This window comes from Centropristis striata, chromosome 22 (assembly GCF_030273125.1).
Source record: "Centropristis striata isolate RG_2023a ecotype Rhode Island chromosome 22, C.striata_1.0, whole genome shotgun sequence".
Lineage (NCBI taxonomy): Eukaryota > Metazoa > Chordata > Actinopteri > Perciformes > Serranidae > Centropristis > Centropristis striata.
The window spans coordinates 13,539,010-13,557,249 of NC_081538.1; the positions used below are offsets into that span (position 1 = coordinate 13,539,010).

General features: G+C 38.2%; 1 protein-coding gene across 4 annotated transcripts in view; it reads right to left on the reverse strand.

The window, feature by feature from the left end:
- Positions 1-937: 937 nt before the first annotated feature.
- Positions 938-18,240, reverse strand: part of LOC131960761 (DENN domain-containing protein 5B-like) — a 133,090-nt gene continuing 115,787 nt past the window's right edge. For 2 of the 4 annotated variants that reach the window (XM_059326031.1, XM_059326029.1), the window contains 8 exons: positions 16,389-16,534; positions 14,857-14,898; positions 13,126-13,244; positions 11,128-11,309; positions 10,325-10,407; positions 7,942-8,068; positions 6,837-7,011; positions 938-4,868 (listed from right to left, as the gene is read on the reverse strand). In XM_059326031.1, coding sequence (XP_059182014.1) covers positions 4,685-4,868; positions 6,837-7,011; positions 7,942-8,068; positions 10,325-10,407; positions 11,128-11,309; positions 13,126-13,244; positions 14,857-14,898; positions 16,389-16,534 — 1,058 coding nt within the window. In that variant the 3' untranslated portion in view covers positions 938-4,684. The remainder of the gene's footprint in view (positions 4,869-6,836; positions 7,012-7,941; positions 8,069-10,324; positions 10,408-11,127; positions 11,310-13,125; positions 13,245-14,856; positions 14,899-16,388; positions 16,535-18,240) is intronic. The other 2 variants (XM_059326032.1, XM_059326030.1) reach the window with 1 other exon arrangement.

Genomic DNA, 18,240 nt, shown 5'->3' on the forward strand with positions numbered 1-18,240 from the left:
GCTGCAGTCACAGAGCCGGCTAACAGTTAGCTCTGTAGCAGTACAGTGTGTATGTGCTGCTGCTGCACTTAGCGATCTCTGTTTGTTTACAAGCACCGGACACTCTGTGCACAGTTAGCGATGCCGGTTAATTCACCATCACTATGTTTATTATTATGTGCATAATAAGCCATGCTGCTTTGTTTATGATCAGCTGCTGACATTGTGCACAGTTAGTGACGGCGGCCACAGTTGCGTGTGTATAAAAAAAAAAAAGTACGTGTTTAATCCGTCGTGACAATCGAAAACCATACGTCACCTCCAGAGTCTCTAAATCCCTCTGCACCTCTATGGAATCAGCACAACTCAAAAATGTATTTTCTGCAGGATAACAATTATTTTTTAAAAATTGGAATAAAGTTGAATTTACATACGAAACTTTACCCAGTGCCCAGAAGTGTCACGAATGTTGTCAATATAATAGCACTAACCAGATCAATCACTGTTTTTGATAGAAATGATATTCCTACATGGAAATTAATTCACAAGTAGGTGTAATAGAGCAGTAGAAAACCAACAGAGCCAACAGCTGATTCTGTGTTATTGAGTCATTAATTGAAAGGGGTGTGTTCTAAATAATAGCAGTGTGGAGTTCAATGACTGAGGTCATTCATTCTGTGAACAAACAGGTATTTAACAGGTGGCCTTTATTTAATGAAGGCAGCAAATAACATACGTGCTGTTTACAGTGAATTTCTCTCTGAAAATCGGAGTAAAATGGGCCGTTGTGGATAATAGTTATGGGCTTTCTTATTTGAACAATAACATATTTTCATGTAGTTCAAGATAAAAAGCTGATTCCTCTGAATTTCTTTAACAAATATATTTCCCTGTAAGAACATTCTCTTGATTTTTCTTTCACCATTTAAAAACTGTAATAAAAGGACACACTGACACCTTTAACACACTGGGTGTTTTTATTGAAATAGGCATAATAAATATCAGAACAAAGAAGTCAGTTTAACACAGACATTAAACTATTTGTCCGGTGGCGTTTGCCAAGAACGTGAAGTCGCTGCTGTCATGGCTGTCAGTAGCATTTCCTGTTGAGTGTGCAGTCGTCTGAGGAAGAATCTCAATCGTCCATTAACAGTTTATTCTTCCAGACGTGCCCTGTAGCCGTCAGCAGAGTTTGTCCGCAAACTAATCCAGGACGAGACAGAGAAATCTGTTATTGTGCTTTGGAGCTGATGGTCCTGTGTGTGAGGCATCAGGGGCACAGTAGCAGGAGAACACAGGGTTAAAACAGGATACAAACGCATCAAGTGGAAATAGTGGTTACTGCTTTAAAGACATGAATGTTTCCAGTTATCCAACAGGCTTCATCAACCTTAAAATACTAGTGCTGCACCAGCCTGCTACGGATTAATATTAAATTAATAAATACATGAAATCAAGACATTCAAAACAAAGCGTGACAGGCTGCGAGGCCTTCACACTCAATACTGAAGAGAGCCAAATGCTACAGGGAAGTGTCCCACTGTCCCTAGAAACTCACTTTTCATCTAGTATTCATTAGATGAGGGTTACCATAAATACAGCTCAATCAACATCTAAATGCCAACATGCACTAATGAGAATATTTACACCATTTCTCAGAAAGGATTCATTGACACAATCTGTCATGCAGCAAAGGTTTAACAGGGAAACACCAATCCATTTGAAAAAAAGTTACTAGAGTTTCCACTCATCTCTGTTGGCCGCTGCTAAAGTAGAGAAAAAAAAAGTTTGTGTGTGGAGGAGGTGGGGGTTGAATTTGATTCTTTAAAATGAAACATAAGGTCCAGTTCCTTCGGTTATATCTGACATGTCGTATGGGACTTACAAGTTTTAATAGCTAGCTTGTAACATCACACACTGATACCAAATGAACCCATTTTATACTAAAACGCCATCAAAGGTTTAGGCTAATATTCTAGATTTTTAATATTGTCAACAAATGCCACGAAAATACCCTAACCAACAATAAATGCCCATGTGCCAAACAAAATGACTGAAACATGCCCTTGTGAAGTTCTTGCCCACTTGTGAACCAACTGTGTATTAATCCACCACTGAAAATAGTCCCAACAGTTTGAGTAACTTTTTTTAAGACCAGCTGTTTGATAAAATTTAGTTTTTTTAGATGTTAATTTTTTACAACAGAGTATTGAGGCAAGTGCAACAATCACAACATTTGTTGACAATAAAAAAGTCTAAGCTGACGATCACACCAAGGCGCCAGTAGCGAAACATTTTTTTCCTACTGTAGACTCTTTAATGTGCGTCTTAAAACCTCTAGAGAAACACCGTGGAAATAAAGTTAAAATATCCACACCTTTTCAGCGCAAGGCACACTGTTCCTCCTCCTGATCTTTTAAAATTTAAGCTTTTCTTTATTGTCCAAGATTGGAAAAATACTTCCACCTGCTGTCACACATGACATATTCAATACTGAAGTAATATCTGTGGAACGTCTTCCACCAAACTGCAACTAACTGATTCACTCTCTAAAAGTAGCATTTTTACAAAAAGGAACATTTTTCTTGCTAGCGTAAAAGTTTGTTCTTGACCTTGGGAATGGTAGTTTGACTAATTAATATGAGCTCAAGGTTCACTTACTATCTTTTGGCAGATGTTTCAACCAAAAAGTTAACCTCATTTAGTCCTGCAATGACAGCAGAGCACACACAATGTGACTGAGAGCTCCAAAAGAAAGAAAGCTAGTAGGTGAACTTTTAGTTGTTACTGAAGTGATGATATTGGCAAACTGTGTGCAGTGTGCACAAAACACACACACACACACACACACACACACACACACACACACACACACACACACACACACACACACACACACACACACACTCTCGTTTATCTGGCCCGGTGAGGACACACACACTACAGAAACCAATTGATCACCTTAAAACATTAGTTGGAAGATATAAAAATAAATCCGGGGCAAACACACATGCATGTACATCCTTGAAATATGACACAAACACACAAACGCACGAACGCACGCACGCACGCACGCACGCACGCACGCACGCACGCACGCACGCAGCATTTAAAACAGCCAGGTTGGTGGCTGTAGTGGGGTAGGAATGTCCATGCAGCCACAGGTTCAGCTCCTGACTCTGAACCATCACTGAGATCAGTTTGTGTTCCTCTGCAGGCTACCAGCAGAGAAAATGCCCAACAAGTCCAGCAGATTTATAGTAAGAGATGCAGGAAGCAGGTAACACATCAGAACGTCCTGATTCCAGTGTGTCAGTGATCACCCAGTCTCTTGTGAGGTTCTAAATACTTTTCACATCCCACAGGCATGCTGGCTAATGCTAATGCTAACACTAACTAGGGTGTGGGGATGGTGGCGCTGTAATGGCCGGCTGCAGGCGAGGAGAGTCTATCACAGTTTGTCTAGTTGTACCTACTGAAGGCGGCTAGGCTACACAGCTAGGACACAGGCAAACGTCTGCTAATAACATTTTAATGAAACACAAATTTTTCACTGCATATATCAGAGTTAATTACTGTCAGCGATTTTCCAAAGCATACTTTTAATTTTTTTGTTTGATTTTCTTCCCCCCCAAGCAGCCATTGTTCCAGTTAATTTCATTAATCTATGAAAACCTACCTGCAGAAATGTTAGCTTGCTGTTATTTTTGTAAAATACATTAGCATTACATGTTGGTGTATTTTAAAGGTGCAAAGATACAGACAGACTTTTAGTTTGAAACATTCTAAAAATGAACTAACATTACAATAATTTAAATGTTACGTCAAAGGCGTCTTTGTATTGTGTTGCAGACGATTCTACTGAAATTAGCATGCTAACCAGCTAGCCTCTGCCCTCCTGTCTTTTAATATCACTTGTGCCAGAGAGGACGAAGACAGACGTGGTTACATCGTCTCACATCAGTGAGCCACACATTACCATGAACACACACTGGGTTTTGTTTGGACTCAATCCTACATACACCACTTGAGCACAAAATGTGGATTAATCCACTGCTGAAAATAGTTCTCATTAAATGCACTATTTCTTCTTGTATGAGTGAAATCTGTTAAAAACTACAGCAACCACCTGTTTTAGAAATTACTGAGCTATATAAAAATAAAACTATATATTTGGGAGCTGTTTTTAAAGATTTACTCTGAGCTGAGATCCAGAAAGTACACATTTTTGGATTGGGTCGTCCATGAAATTTGTTGGAAATAAGAAAAATATAAAATACTATGAAGGATTGAAGCAAGCTTAAGTTGTAGTGTAACCAATGGCTGCTTCAAGAGTAATCAACCAAAAAACCAAATAGTATGCTCTGGAAAATTGCACACAGTATTGTGAACTTGGGTTTTGTAGTTCATAAAATAAAACATGATTAAGCACTAGTTGTAATTTCATTAAAAAGAGCCTTTCAGAGCCACCAGGTGGGTAATAATACTGATCCAAAGCCCCGACTTCTCACGTGAAGCAGTGGAACTTTTTGCTTTGGTAACCAAACTTTTCTTCAGTTTTCATATCTTGTCCCTCACTTTCTCCTTCCCTGGTCATGTGTTTAATCCCAGAGCCAACAGGCTAAAAGTGGAAGGGTGGGTGAGGTTGGTGGTACTTAAGGGAGGTTTCAGAGGGAGATGTGGAGCCCGCCGCTCTCTCCTGGGGCTAAAGGTCGATGCCTTTGACTAGTGAGGCTTCCAGTGTGACGGGAAAGTCGTGGAGCGTCTCCAAGACTCCGATGAGGGCGTTGACAGTGGTGCGGTCTCTGAGCAGGGCCGTGTCCTCATACATCCGCAGGATCACGGGACACTCCACCAGCAGGGGGAGCCACTGGGGCAGCAGGCGGTCTCTGCAGAACAAACAGTGGGATAATGTTAGGGCTGGGCAATATATCGATATAAAAGATGTATTGATATATTTTTAAATGCGACATGGATTTTGACCATATGGGATATATCAATGTAGTTAAAAAGAATAATTATTTCTTTATATACGTATAAATGCTGCCCTTACTAGGGTTTGTCATATTCAGTTCTTTTGTAATGTTCGTTATTCTTTTCTCATATAAATATATTTACTTCAGAAAAAGATTGGCCTATTTTTTTCATAGGCTATTTTTATTTAAGATATTTTTAATTTAAATTTGCACTTTATGGAGCTTTTTAAAAAAATTAAAAAAAGGTACTCCTGTTGTTATACAGTATTTATGTTCACTTAAACGGTTTCAATAAAACTACTTGTGACATGTCATATTTGACTTTGACTGAACATTTGCTCTCACTTTCCGATAAAAATATTAGGAAATATATCGTATATAGGCTAAATATATCGGGATATGACTTTTGGTGCATATCGCCCAGCCCTAGATAATGTTTCTTCATATCAGTACAGACTGACTCCCTTTCTTTGAAGGCTATGAAATCCTGTTTTCTTATACCCCTTTTTGACCAAGGCAGTTCAGGTGTGTCATTGTGAACCAGTTCCTTGCTTTTTGACTGCCAAAGAACCGGCTCTCGGCCAGGAAAACTGGTTCCAGAGTGGCACCAACTCCTTGCTGGTCTTGAACCACGAACGCAAACTGGTTCTGAGACAGTTTGCAAGTTGAACCAACTGTGAACCAGCATCAGACCTAGGTTAGCATTGGTTGAAAAGGGCTATCAGTCAGCTTCCAACCATGAGTGATGCTGTTCCACATTTAACACTTTGTTTTCAGTTAAAACACTTTGTGTTATTTCTCATAAGGGATTTTGTCTGTGTTGTTATCTCAGTCCTGTGGTTATATCTGAAAAATCCAACGTTTTGGAAATCGTATCTGGTTAGACATTGAATTTATGTCAATAAACATAGTTATCATATATGTACTGCCCTACAAAGTCTAACTGCAGTAACTACATTTTTGGTCAAAATTGACTTATAACTAAAAATGAACTTTAGTTATAGCTTTAGATTTCAATTTTGCTTTATTTCAGGGAAATGATGATATAAACATTGCATCCAACTCAAAACTAAAGCAGACCACAGTAACTTCACTTTTACTGTGATACAGTGTAGTCTTGTATTTCTTCATGGTGTTGAATAGTGAAGACAAGAATAATAGAAATTATAAGTTTATTTGATAGCGAAATCATTATCTAGATAGTGATTAAGTAAAACAGTGAGATAAAATGATATTAAGACTAAAATATAACATTTCTTTATGATATTAAGTCTTTAATACGTAAATCTTTGAATAGAGTTGTTAAACACTTTTAAATACACTGATAACAAAATCAAATTGAAAATGTTTATTCACTTAAAACAAAATATAAAAGCCGAAAGAGAATAAACAACATTGTAGTTACTGCACTCTGTTTATGCATTACTATCAGAACTTTTACAGCAAAACCAGGGTGCATTAACTACATTTTTGGGGTCAAAGGTCAAAACAATTATCATGATTTTTTTTAAACATAAAAATAACATCATCAATACATGTAGAAATAAGTGTCACATCACTTACCTACATATAACCCTTTTGGCTGGCCAGTAAAAAAACGTTAAAAAACTTTAAAGCAGTTTTTCTCAGTTTTACCCTTTGCTAGTTACTGCAGTTAGACTTTGTAGGGCAGTATACATTAACATATTTATCTGTCATATCCCATTCTTCACACATCAGAAGTTGTCATGACTCTTTTGTGTGTCTTAATATCAGAGTTCCTGAAGTTCCCAACAACTAGAAGAGAAATGCATTTCTAAAATATAAAAATATATTCCATGTATTTCCAGCCCATGTTTGTCCAAGCGTGGTGTATGACATCAGGGTTCTGCTGACACTGACCTGGCTCCGAGGCAGACCAGCAGCTGGAACTTGCCATCCTTGCCAATGTTCCTGGGGGTGGAGTTGATGGCGTTGACGTAGTGACAGAGTGATTGACAGGTCATCCCCAGCGGCTCGGCAGTCTCTTGAAGGTCTCCCATCTGATCAGCTGACTCCATGTAGGCAACAGCCTTCTCTGCAGAGGGATGAGAGGACATGTTTCCTTTCACACTGCTTTACCAGATAAAGTAAAGAGGCGAAGAACACTCAGTCTGTACTGCCCTACAAAGCCTAGCTGCAGTAACTACATTTTTGGCCGAAATTGAGTTATAACTAAAAATGAACTCCTTGATGTTTTATCTTGTGACAAAATTTTTATTTCTGAGAAATAATAATATAAAAATGGCAGTAACTACAAAATCCAACTCAAAACCAAGCAGTAATTGCAATTACCACGTTCTGCTTTGGATATATATACTAATTTAAACATAAAAATAATAGAAATTATAAGTTTATTTGACAGGGAAATTATTATCTAGATAGTGATGAAGTAAGAAATGAGATAAAATTATATTAAGACTAAAATATAACATTTCTTCATAATATTAAGTCTAAAATACACAAATCTTTGAATAGAGTTGCTAAACTCTTAAATACACTTCCAACAAAATCAATTTGAAAATGTTTATTCACTTCCAACAAAATATAAAAGCTGAAAGAAGACAACAACATTGCAGTTACTGCACTCTGTTTGTGCATTACTATTAGAACCTTTTACAGCAAAACCAGAGTGCAGTAACTACGTTTTTGGGGTCAAAGGTCAAATAAATCGTTACGATTTTTGAGTGGAAAAATGACATCATCAATAAATGTAGAAATAAGTGTAATATCACTTACCTACCTATAACCCATTTGGCTGGCCAGTTAAAACATGTTAAAATACTTTTAAAAAGTTTTTCCTCAGTTTTACCTTTTGCGTAGTTACTGCAGTTAGACTTGGTAGGACAGTATAGCATCCACAACTTTCTACAAAGGTCCCAAAATAAAATAGTCTTCAGTGATAGTACAGGGATGTAATCGTAGTTCATCTCCTCAGCAGCAGATGGCGCTGTCACTCCACACTCACCCACAAAGTCCCACACAAACACAGTCTTCTGGAAGAGCCGGGCTGACTTGAAGCCGTGATGGAAGAACTGTTCCAGAGCTGCCACCAAGCTGTTCTCTCCACACAGCAGGACGGTCAGGCTGCCTCTCTGCATCCACACAACATCAACACATGCAACAGAAGTCAACATGATAAGGACAGAGCACAGAAAAAGCCTTTCAGATGTGTGGAAACATAACATTAACCTCATTTATCACCTTTTAAGCTGACATGGTGAAATGGTTTTCTTATTTACACACCCAGCAGTTACAGAGCAACACAGTAATTCAGTAAGTCATGTTTCTGTCCAAGTCCAATATTCTGCTGCTACAATATGTTCACTCTCTAGTCTCTAACAAGTGGCAAACTCAGAGTCTGAAAAGTGGTGCCAAAGCCTTACCTGCATTCTTTCTAATGGCCAGCAAGTGGCGACTCCACTGCTTGCAAAAAGAAGTCTGTTTGCAGACGAAAATGACCCTACTACTTAGTTGACTTATTACTTCAGTAAACATTATCATAATGACTTTATGGTCTTAATCGCTATTTTCAAGTATTTTTAATTACAGCATGATTATCATTTTGTACAACCCTAATTCAAAAAAAGTTGTGATCCTGTGAAAAATGTAATAAAAACCGAATAGAATGATCCTTTACAACCTACATTCAATACAACACAAAGACAAGATATCTAATGCTCACACTGGGAAATTTCTTTACACAGCTTCCCAGGTTTTTGGAAATAGGTTCGTAAATTATGGTCCAATTTAGAGTAAAATAGATGATAAAGCAGGTTAACCAGTGCAATGTCTTGAATTTTGACCCTTTCACAGTATGTTTTCACTTCATCAAAGTTAAATGGAACATTTTCGGTCACTTAAAAATATCTTGTTCAGTGTTCAGTTGGAATAAAACACACTCCAAGGCGTCATTCACCCATTGTGAACCAAGAGAGTTAACTAGCACTAGTCAGTGCGTTTACATGCACAGTTTAATCGAGTTATGCTTAAAAATTGATATTGGCGTCTAATAGGACTTCTGTCCTTGTCCCAGTTTACATGCAACTGAGAAAATCTAATAACTGACGGGAACATGTCCTCCTCCTCAACACTGGGTGGAGATATGCGTCGTTTCAGCGGGTTAATATGGTGCCCTTTCTGTTGACCTCAATTTAACACTTTGTGCCGTCGAAACTGATAGGCAACCGGCTAATGTGACCAGCTAGTGTGCGAGTGGCTAATGCGACCGGCTAATGCGACCGGATATTGTGACCGGCTATTATGACCATGCGTTGTCTTATCATCAATGCCTGCAAAAATCCTATTACAATCATATAATCTGGGTGTCCTAATCAGAGCTGGAGAACTCCGACATTAGTCGGACTAACACGTTTACATGCACTTCAGTTGTCCAGTTATAGTCAGATTAAGGCAATCTTTTTTTTTTTCATGTGTCATGTAAACTTACAAGTGTTGGCCTATACATAGTGTCATTTTGCTACTAATCTGTTCCATGCATGCTCTGGTTGCAAAAACCAGGATGGCAACAGCCAAGATTGCCAAATTGGAAGTTTCAAAACTGGAGCCCACAATTACCACATTGCTTTCACATTGTTATTTGATGCATTGTTAAAAATAGTAATTACAACTGATTTAATGTGTCTTTACCACTTTTTAACCTGCTTTGTGTCACTGCACTCCCTTCATGTTACCAGCGCCTGGAGCCAGCCAAACCAGACAAATGAACCCATCATTCTACTGACTCACTTCAGTTAGTAAATTAAACACTTGTCAAGTATTTGCTATCAAACACCAGTTGATAATGTGATTTATTTCAGCTGAACAAACATCATCCTTCAACCTTATATGAGATAATTCTGTCGAGCCAGTTTTTTTTTTATCCTTACTGTCTCACCCACCAGCAAAAAAATGCTTATTGTTCATTGTCATGAGCTCTCCCAACTGCAGCTGCCACTAATGGTGAAATTTTCTTAAATGTCTGGTAGTTTCTCCAAACTTTAAAGTGTGCTCCTGGCTTTATAGCTCTGAGAAAAGAATGCTATTGAGTTGTGAGCAGAAAGAGCCCTGTGACTAAATGAACCCACTGATGTCTAGTTCATGGCCTCTCAGCCTGCATGCATCGCTCTCCATCAGTCTGACAGAAGCACTTAAACCATTTGTTCATCTGTTTCCTCTGCTGTGGCCATTAGACCACCACTTTACTGACTGAAACTTGATGAACACAGTCAGTTGAAGCCATGTGAAGGGTTCACAGAAAGTACAGCAGTGACGAAGCTAATAAAAAATGAGTTCATTCATTATCAAACAGAGGAACTCAGACACTACTGAGGAGGAGATCAGTCACTAACCTCTTTCTCTGGCTTGTGGAAGTGTTTGACGATGTTGTTCACAGCCTCCCCGATGGCCTCTTGGATCTGGGCTGAAGTCGGTTCTGGAACCAAGAACACAGCTGTGTTATATAAGAGAAGATGTCTGACAGTCTGAATAACAACCCAACATCAAGGTTATAGTTGTTTTTTTTTTCATTAGTTTTAGTTTGAATTTTGTTGTCAATTTTTGTTTTCAAATTCAGTTAGTTTTAATTAGTTTTTATTTTTTGGAAAATGCTTAGTTTTAGTTTAGTTTTCATTAGTTTTAGTGTTAGTTTTTTGTAATGGGGTATTTGTTGGGTGCCAGATTCAATAGGTCATAATAAATGTTTCCTTTATTTCCTTTGTCTGATCCATCTCAGTCCCAATAAGTTTATTAAGTCATAAAACCAGATAGATGAAATAGATTTCATATCAACCAAAAAGGTTTACGTATGAAAAAAGTTGACAAAGACGAAAACGAAGGACATTTTCACTATAATTTTAGTTAGTTTTGTAACTACACAATACAGTTACAGTTAGGTATGTTTTTTTTAAAAGCTCTTGTTTTTATTTTTATTTCAGTTCACGAAAATGTTTCTTCAATTCTAGTTTTCGTTATTTCGTTAGTTTTGGTTAGAATCTATAATAACTTTGCACAACATTAAGTGGTATTATTCTGTGTCCTACGTGGCTATATTGGCTACTATTGACTACATAAACTCTACTTCTTTAAACCAGAGTGGGTCTATAGCTGTCATGTGTTCACAGATGTCTGCATATGAGTCCTGACAGATACTGACTGTATCCTCGCAGTGATGTGATGCTGATGCGTCTGGTCTGGGATGGTGAGCGCTGCATCGGTGGTGTCCCGCAGCCTCTCCCAGAATCCTCCTCTCCGCTGGGCACTACCAGCTCACCAATCAGGACCCTCTCCAGGCTGCCGTCATCCACACCCTTACCCAGCCAGCGACCACATGGGAACCTGCAGGGGACAAAGACAACAAAAACTCACAACACTTGACCCTCAATAATGCTGTGCTTCATGTTCACGTAGTGTGTTTATTTAAAAAACCTTAAAGAGAGTTGAACTGATGTTGAACTCACTCTCTTCACTGCAAAAACATGAAGCTTACCAAGTATTTTCTTCTTATTTCTAGCAATAGTATCTTAATTATATTGTTTTGAGTATAATTTACCTACTGACCATAGCTTTATGTACTTATTTAATTATTATTATTATTGTGTGCTTATTAATTATCTTATTGTGTAAAGACTTGTTTTTCGGATTTACATTGTGAGCTTTTTCATGTTTTTCAATGTATTCAACTGTTAAATATGGTGAGTTTTTACCTAAAATATTGGTTCCAGTTGAGAGTTTTAGTTGCATGTAGGTTGAATGTTATTTCAAAATAATTTTCTATCCACCAAAATGTGCTTGTTTAAAGTATTTCTGGCTTATTTTAATGTTACTACAGTCGGGCAATTCAAGCCACAATTGCTCAAAATAAGTATATTTGGATTTATTTCAAGCTATCATTGTTTTTTCCAGATATATTTATTTACTGATTTAAAGAATTCTTACAAAGAAACATTTACTTACTGCACCGGCAGATAATTTCACTTATTTCAAGCATGTATTTGCTTAATTCTAGTTATTTATTTCTTATTTTTTCGTCAGTTGGTTTTTGCAGTGTTCCTGTTCTTTTCACCACATCTTACAGACTTGTTGTCAGAGTTGGTTCAACTTGTTGCTGTTGTGATGACAATGGTGGAAAGTTCCACAAAAGCTTTTTGGAAGACAGAAAAAGAACTTTGAAATTCAGATGTATACAAATGAGATGTAGGAAGACCAATGTGTCAGTACAAGAGGCCGCTGTCAATTTTTCTACTTCAGAGGACACCTATGTGTGTCTATTTGTCACCATCTTCATATGCTGTCTATGATATTGGGTTACAAATAAGAAATAGACAAATCCTTATTTAGACGTAATGACGGAATAGCGCGTGTGTTTGCGTACTAAATTTCACAGCAAACCAACAGTTTTTTAAGTGATTCAATTAAGAAAACAAACTAAAAACAGGATGAATTTTCTGTAGCACATTTAGAGTCCATGTGGTAAATGTTGAGATGTTTGAGAAGTAAAAGAACTTGACATGTCACAGGATCACCAAAGTTGTCACAATGTAATCTCTGGGGACCCTGTTAATCTGTTTAATGTCTGTAAATTTAATGACAATCCATCTGATAGCTGTCCAGATATTTGAGACTGAAGTACAAATCAATAATTTGGTCATGCTCGACCAGGGGTAGGCAAAAAAAAAAAGAAGGAATCTGTCTACAATGTAATCCACATCATTGTTGTGATTCTTTCTCCAATTGTAAAAATATGTACCCTATAGACAGTAAAAAAAAATATATATATTTTAGTCGACTGAAATGTGCATCAGAGCCTATGACTATCTGGCCCTTTGCCCTTTCCTCTAAATCTTTGCCATAACTAGCTACAACAGAAAAGACATATTTGTTTAGGGCTTCACAATGAGTGATTTGCTTGATTTGCAGCGAGAAATTGGCAAATTACTTTCATTATAAGGCTGAAAGATGCGGCTCCAGATAGATTTTTCTTTCTGTTTTTTGGCCAAAAATGTCTCTTTTCATGGAAAAGGTTGCCGACCTCTGCTAGAGTGACAGTCAAATATGAGTTTCTGTACCATATGTCAAAAAATGTCATGTCAACTCATCAGACAGTTGTTATTAATATAATATTTCAGTCTGAGCCAAAGTGAGGGACACTCACCTGTATGTGTGTCCTGTGATCTCATTGCGCACCATGACACAGTCCACCAGCCATTTAGCCAGCAGGCCGGCGTTATCATGACCCAGCTGCACCGTGGTCAGCTTCCCCAGGTTCTGACACTAAACACACACAGTCAACACAAAACATAGTTAATGCAATCATTTTATCAATATCATCCTGCAGTACCAAATCTAACTTTATATACTTCATCCTGATGTGCAGTGATAATTACAGTACTGCAGCTGTCTACCCACAACCATTAAAGCCTGCTTCCACACTGATTCTGGTTGTCCTTAATTAAGTTCAAGGGAATATATTATGCAGTTATTAAAATATTAAATATGAATGTGTTATTAAGATATTTGCATTTTCGTGTTATTTTCCTGCTTATCCGTGGACTCCATGGAAATGAGAATTAGTTCAATTAAGTCCTTAATCCCTTTCAATGATGCTATCCTAGCATGCACTGATTTAATTTTGCCAAACTTACAGCTGGTGTCTATATTTGTAGAAAATGTCAAAGGCATTAAAACAAATAGTTTTTAGTCTTACACTTGCTGTGCACAGAATCCCTTCATTTGCTTAAACAAGCTTTTGTTCTGAAATATATGCGGCACAGTGTTGTGGATCGCTTTTATGGCCATTATCAAAGTCACACTCAATGTAGATGGCAGACAGCAGCACAGCAGCAGAAATTTTAATCGAGCTATGCTTAAAATTCGATTTTGGCGTCTAATAGGGCTTCTGTCCTTGTCCCAGTTTACATGCAACTGAGAAAATCGAATAACTGATGGGAGCGTGTCCTCCTCCTCAACACTGGGTGGAGATATGCGTCATTTCAGCGGGTCAATACCTATTATTAATAATATTATTATTAGTCATATTAAACAAGTAGAGAAAGGCGGGAAACTAGCATTTTCGAACAACAAGAACAAGATGGATAATCGAACAGCTCTGTTCACCATTTGAGGGGCAGACAAGAATGCCAGATGCTGTTGGAGGGCTACAACACTAGCCTGTCTTACTGACCCGGACCTCTCGTTCTTGCTGGCTTTCTTTGATGTTTTTGTTCCGAGGTCATACGCCAGCGCAGGGGGTGGAGCATGCACAGCATGAATTGTCTTGTCATACATACCGGCGAAAATCTAATTCCAATCGCATTATCTGGGTGTCTTAATCTGAGTTGGAGGACTTCGTCATTAGTCGGACTTCAAGAGATTCTACCAGACTAACTGAATGTCCCCTCAGGGATAAATAAAGTCATTTTTATTTTTTGATTGATTTTGATAACCACATTTACATGCACTTCAGTTGTCCAGTTATAGTCAGATTAAGGCAATAATTCATTTTTTCCAAGTGTCTGTAAACATAGTGACTGTGTGTGGACACTGCTCCGGTGCAGGCTGTGTGTCCCGGCCTTAGTTACTCATAATATATAGCTAAATTAAACACCTAAATTAAACACTTTAATCCAATTCTCTGAGTAGTTATAAGCAGTGCCAGCATGTACAGGTTTGAAATACAATATAGAGCAGCATTTAGATTCAAGCCTGTGACTGTAACTGTTCTATACTGAAAACACTTTCTAGCAGGATAATGGACCCACTATGACTCAGTCGAAACTAAACATGACAATGGTGCCTACAGGGGAAACTGGAACAGAAGCATTTAGAGAGACAGACAGACAGAGACAATGGGAGATGGATGGAATGGAGCAGGGGTTCCTCTAACCTTGAACAAGGCGGAGATGTGCGTGTGAGGCCTGAAAGCAGACTGAGGGAGACGAAACACTTATTAACACACAAAGGATGGACAATCAAAATGGTGGTGGTGGCAATCTCAGAACAAAACATAAACCATCATACAAACAATGAAAACATCACTCTTATCAACATGCAGCTGAACACACATGCAGTGTGAGGACAGCAGGAAGACTGGGAGGTGGCTGGTTTTAACATTGACTACATTTTGTTTAAAGCCCATTTATCACTAGCCAAACTTTGTATCTTCATTAACCCTCTGGAGTCACATATACCACCGGCGCATAACTTCTTCATGATGTCATGAGTTTTTGTTTGATGATGATAGGCAAAGCAATACCACAGAGATAAGGTCACATATATTTAGTATAAAAATACAGAACTAGAAGTTATCTTCATTTTACCTCTTCTATGTTATCAGGTCATATAGGTGAGGTTGTGCTAAAATTATTACCAACATTCTTTGAGTAGCAGAATGAAAAGAATTGAAAAACGGACAAAATGACTTGACCCAGACTCCGAAAGTTAATATTGCAGCTAATGTTAGTTACCATGCCTACCGAGCTAGCTAGCGCTAACATTAGCTTGTAACTTGGCACTTCTATGCTTACAGTAACGGGCACCAACACCTGTACACCTGCTAACCTTCTCAGCACCACTATCATCCAAATATGATCACCATTGGTTTATATAAAAAAAAGCTAAACTTGAGGTTTCTAAACGGTATTCCAATAATCAATGGGTGACGTCATGGTGACGATGTGGTCATCCCTATGTTCCCCAGGACCTATGTTACCCGGGTCCTATGTTCCCCGCTCGGGAAACACAGGACCTTTTTTCTAAAAAAGGTCCTATGTTCCCCGCTCGGGAAACACAGGACCTTTTTTCTAAAAAAGGCTCCCCAGTATACTGCTACAGGGGAACATAGGACCCTTTTTTAGAAGAAATGTCCTATGTCCCCCGTTTTTCCCAAAAAGGGTCCCATGTTCCCCAGTAGCAATACATACTGGGGAACATAGGACCCTTTTTTAGAAAAAGGGTCCTATGTTCCCCACTGTTGCGGGGATAGGGTTAGGGTGAGCTCGAGACCTGCAGGTCCAACAGCCCGTAGACCTACATAGGGTTAGGCTTATTTGCCATGGAATTTGGCAGTAATGGTGGAAAAAGTAACAGACCGGGGAACATAGGACCCTTTTTGGGAAAAGCAGGGAAAAAGGGTCTTATGTTCCCCAGTCTCATACAAAGAGCGCTACATAGGGCCCGGGGAACATAGACACACTCCAGTGACCACATCCATTTCTTTTATTCAGTCTATGTTCAAACGATCTGTAGGTACTTTAATGTGCGTGCTGCTAGCATGCAGTGTGAGTGTGATGGACAACAGTGACAGGGGAGGAGGAATTGAAGATTATGTGGTACGCATAAAACCAGACATCACTAAAACTCCATGCACTGACCAACCGTGTGCTCAGCCTGTAAAAGGGCAAAGGTCACACTACTCACATCAAAAGTCATCTCCAGGACGTTCTTGGGGATCTGCATGATGCCTGAGTCTCCCAGCTCTCCTGACACACACACCCAAGGGTTAGAGGTGGTCATGGTGTTGCTCAGCTTCTTGATCGGGATGATGACCACTCGATATGGGATCACTGCAGGGGTGAACATCACGTCAGCACCACAGCACAGAAACAAACACTAACATGCTAACTAGACTCTGACTGGGTCAATGTAGTTATGGAATGACAGAAAGCTGTGGCTGCAGACGTACATGTACACTATGTGTTCATTTATCTGAATGACATGCTCAGCTGCTCCGTGAGCTGAATAATACATGTGTTTTAAATCTTTGATTAAATTGTACATACATCCTCATGGATAATTCATACTAATAGCTCAGCCAGCCATGATCCACATCCATCCATCTAACAGATGACATTAACCAATACAAGCAGGAAGAGGAGTTTATGGAAACATGTAAGTCTTAAATATTTCACAGGTGGAATGTGATGCTTTATGGTGCCTACAGGAGTCAGGTAGGTTACTTTCTGTATTTTAAAAAGATACATTTTCATCTTTTTCTGAATACTGATAACATTTTACTCATCAGCATCATTGCACAAACACAACTTTTAGCATCCTTTGCATTGTAGAGCTACATGAGGCTCACTGTAGTTATGAAAAAACAAACTACAATTTTTTTTTCCATCTCCTTGAAGACACCAGTGTGATTATGAAGATCATGACATCATATGAAACAACAAGATCCAAGAAACAACATGGTACCAACTAGGGCTGGGCGATATATCGATATAAAAGATATATCGATATATTTTCAAATGTGATATGGAATTAGACCATATTGCCTATATCAATATACAAATTTGCACTGTGATCCTTGCTCCAGGCAAGCTGCAGCTTTTATTTAAGATATCTTTTATTTGAATGTGCACTTTATGGAGCTTTGATTTTAAAAAAAGGTCCTCCTGTTGTTATACAGTATTTATGTTGACTTAAATAAACGGTTTCAATAAAACTACTTGTGACATGTCATATTTGACTTTGACTGAACATTTGCTCTCACTTTGCACTAAAAATATCGGGATATATATCGTATATCGATATTCAGCCTAAATATATCGGGATATGACTTTTGGTCCATATCGCCCAGCCCTAGTACCAACTATGTGATGACATGTAGTTAGGAAAGGGGGTAAAGTAATGCAACATTTTGGTGAGGATAAAACTGGCAACTGCCCACTTTATGCTAATCTAATGCAGACTGGGATAGACACCATGCAGTGTTTCTCATGCAGAGTAAATGTGATATTTTCACCTATTGTATTTGAATATTTCTGCATACCAAGGTTATTAAAGTTAACGAAAACTAACGAAATAACAAGTTTTTAAAAAAATTATAACTAACTAAAGCTGTATTTTGTAATCACAAAACTAACTAAAATTAAAGTGAAAATGTGCACAAAACTAACTAAAATTAAACTGAAAATGTGCTTAGTTTTCGTCTTTGTCAGCTTTTTTCATACGTAAACCTTTTTGGTTGATATGAAACATATTTCATCTATCTGGTTTTATGACTTAATAAACTTATTGGGGCTGGGACTAAAACTGATGAAAAATCCAAAACTATTATAACCTTGCCGCATACTGTTGTCCCTAATAAACCCTTGATTCATGTGTGATGACGCTAGTCTCCAATGTAGCCATTTCACTGTAGTGAGACCATTCTTTGTAACTATTCTTTGAAACTTTGAAGAAACCCTCCACTGACTTCCAACATTCAGAGTGTCCTTGTGCTGTTAAAATGTTTGCCATGAATCAGAGCTGAGGCTTGGGTTGA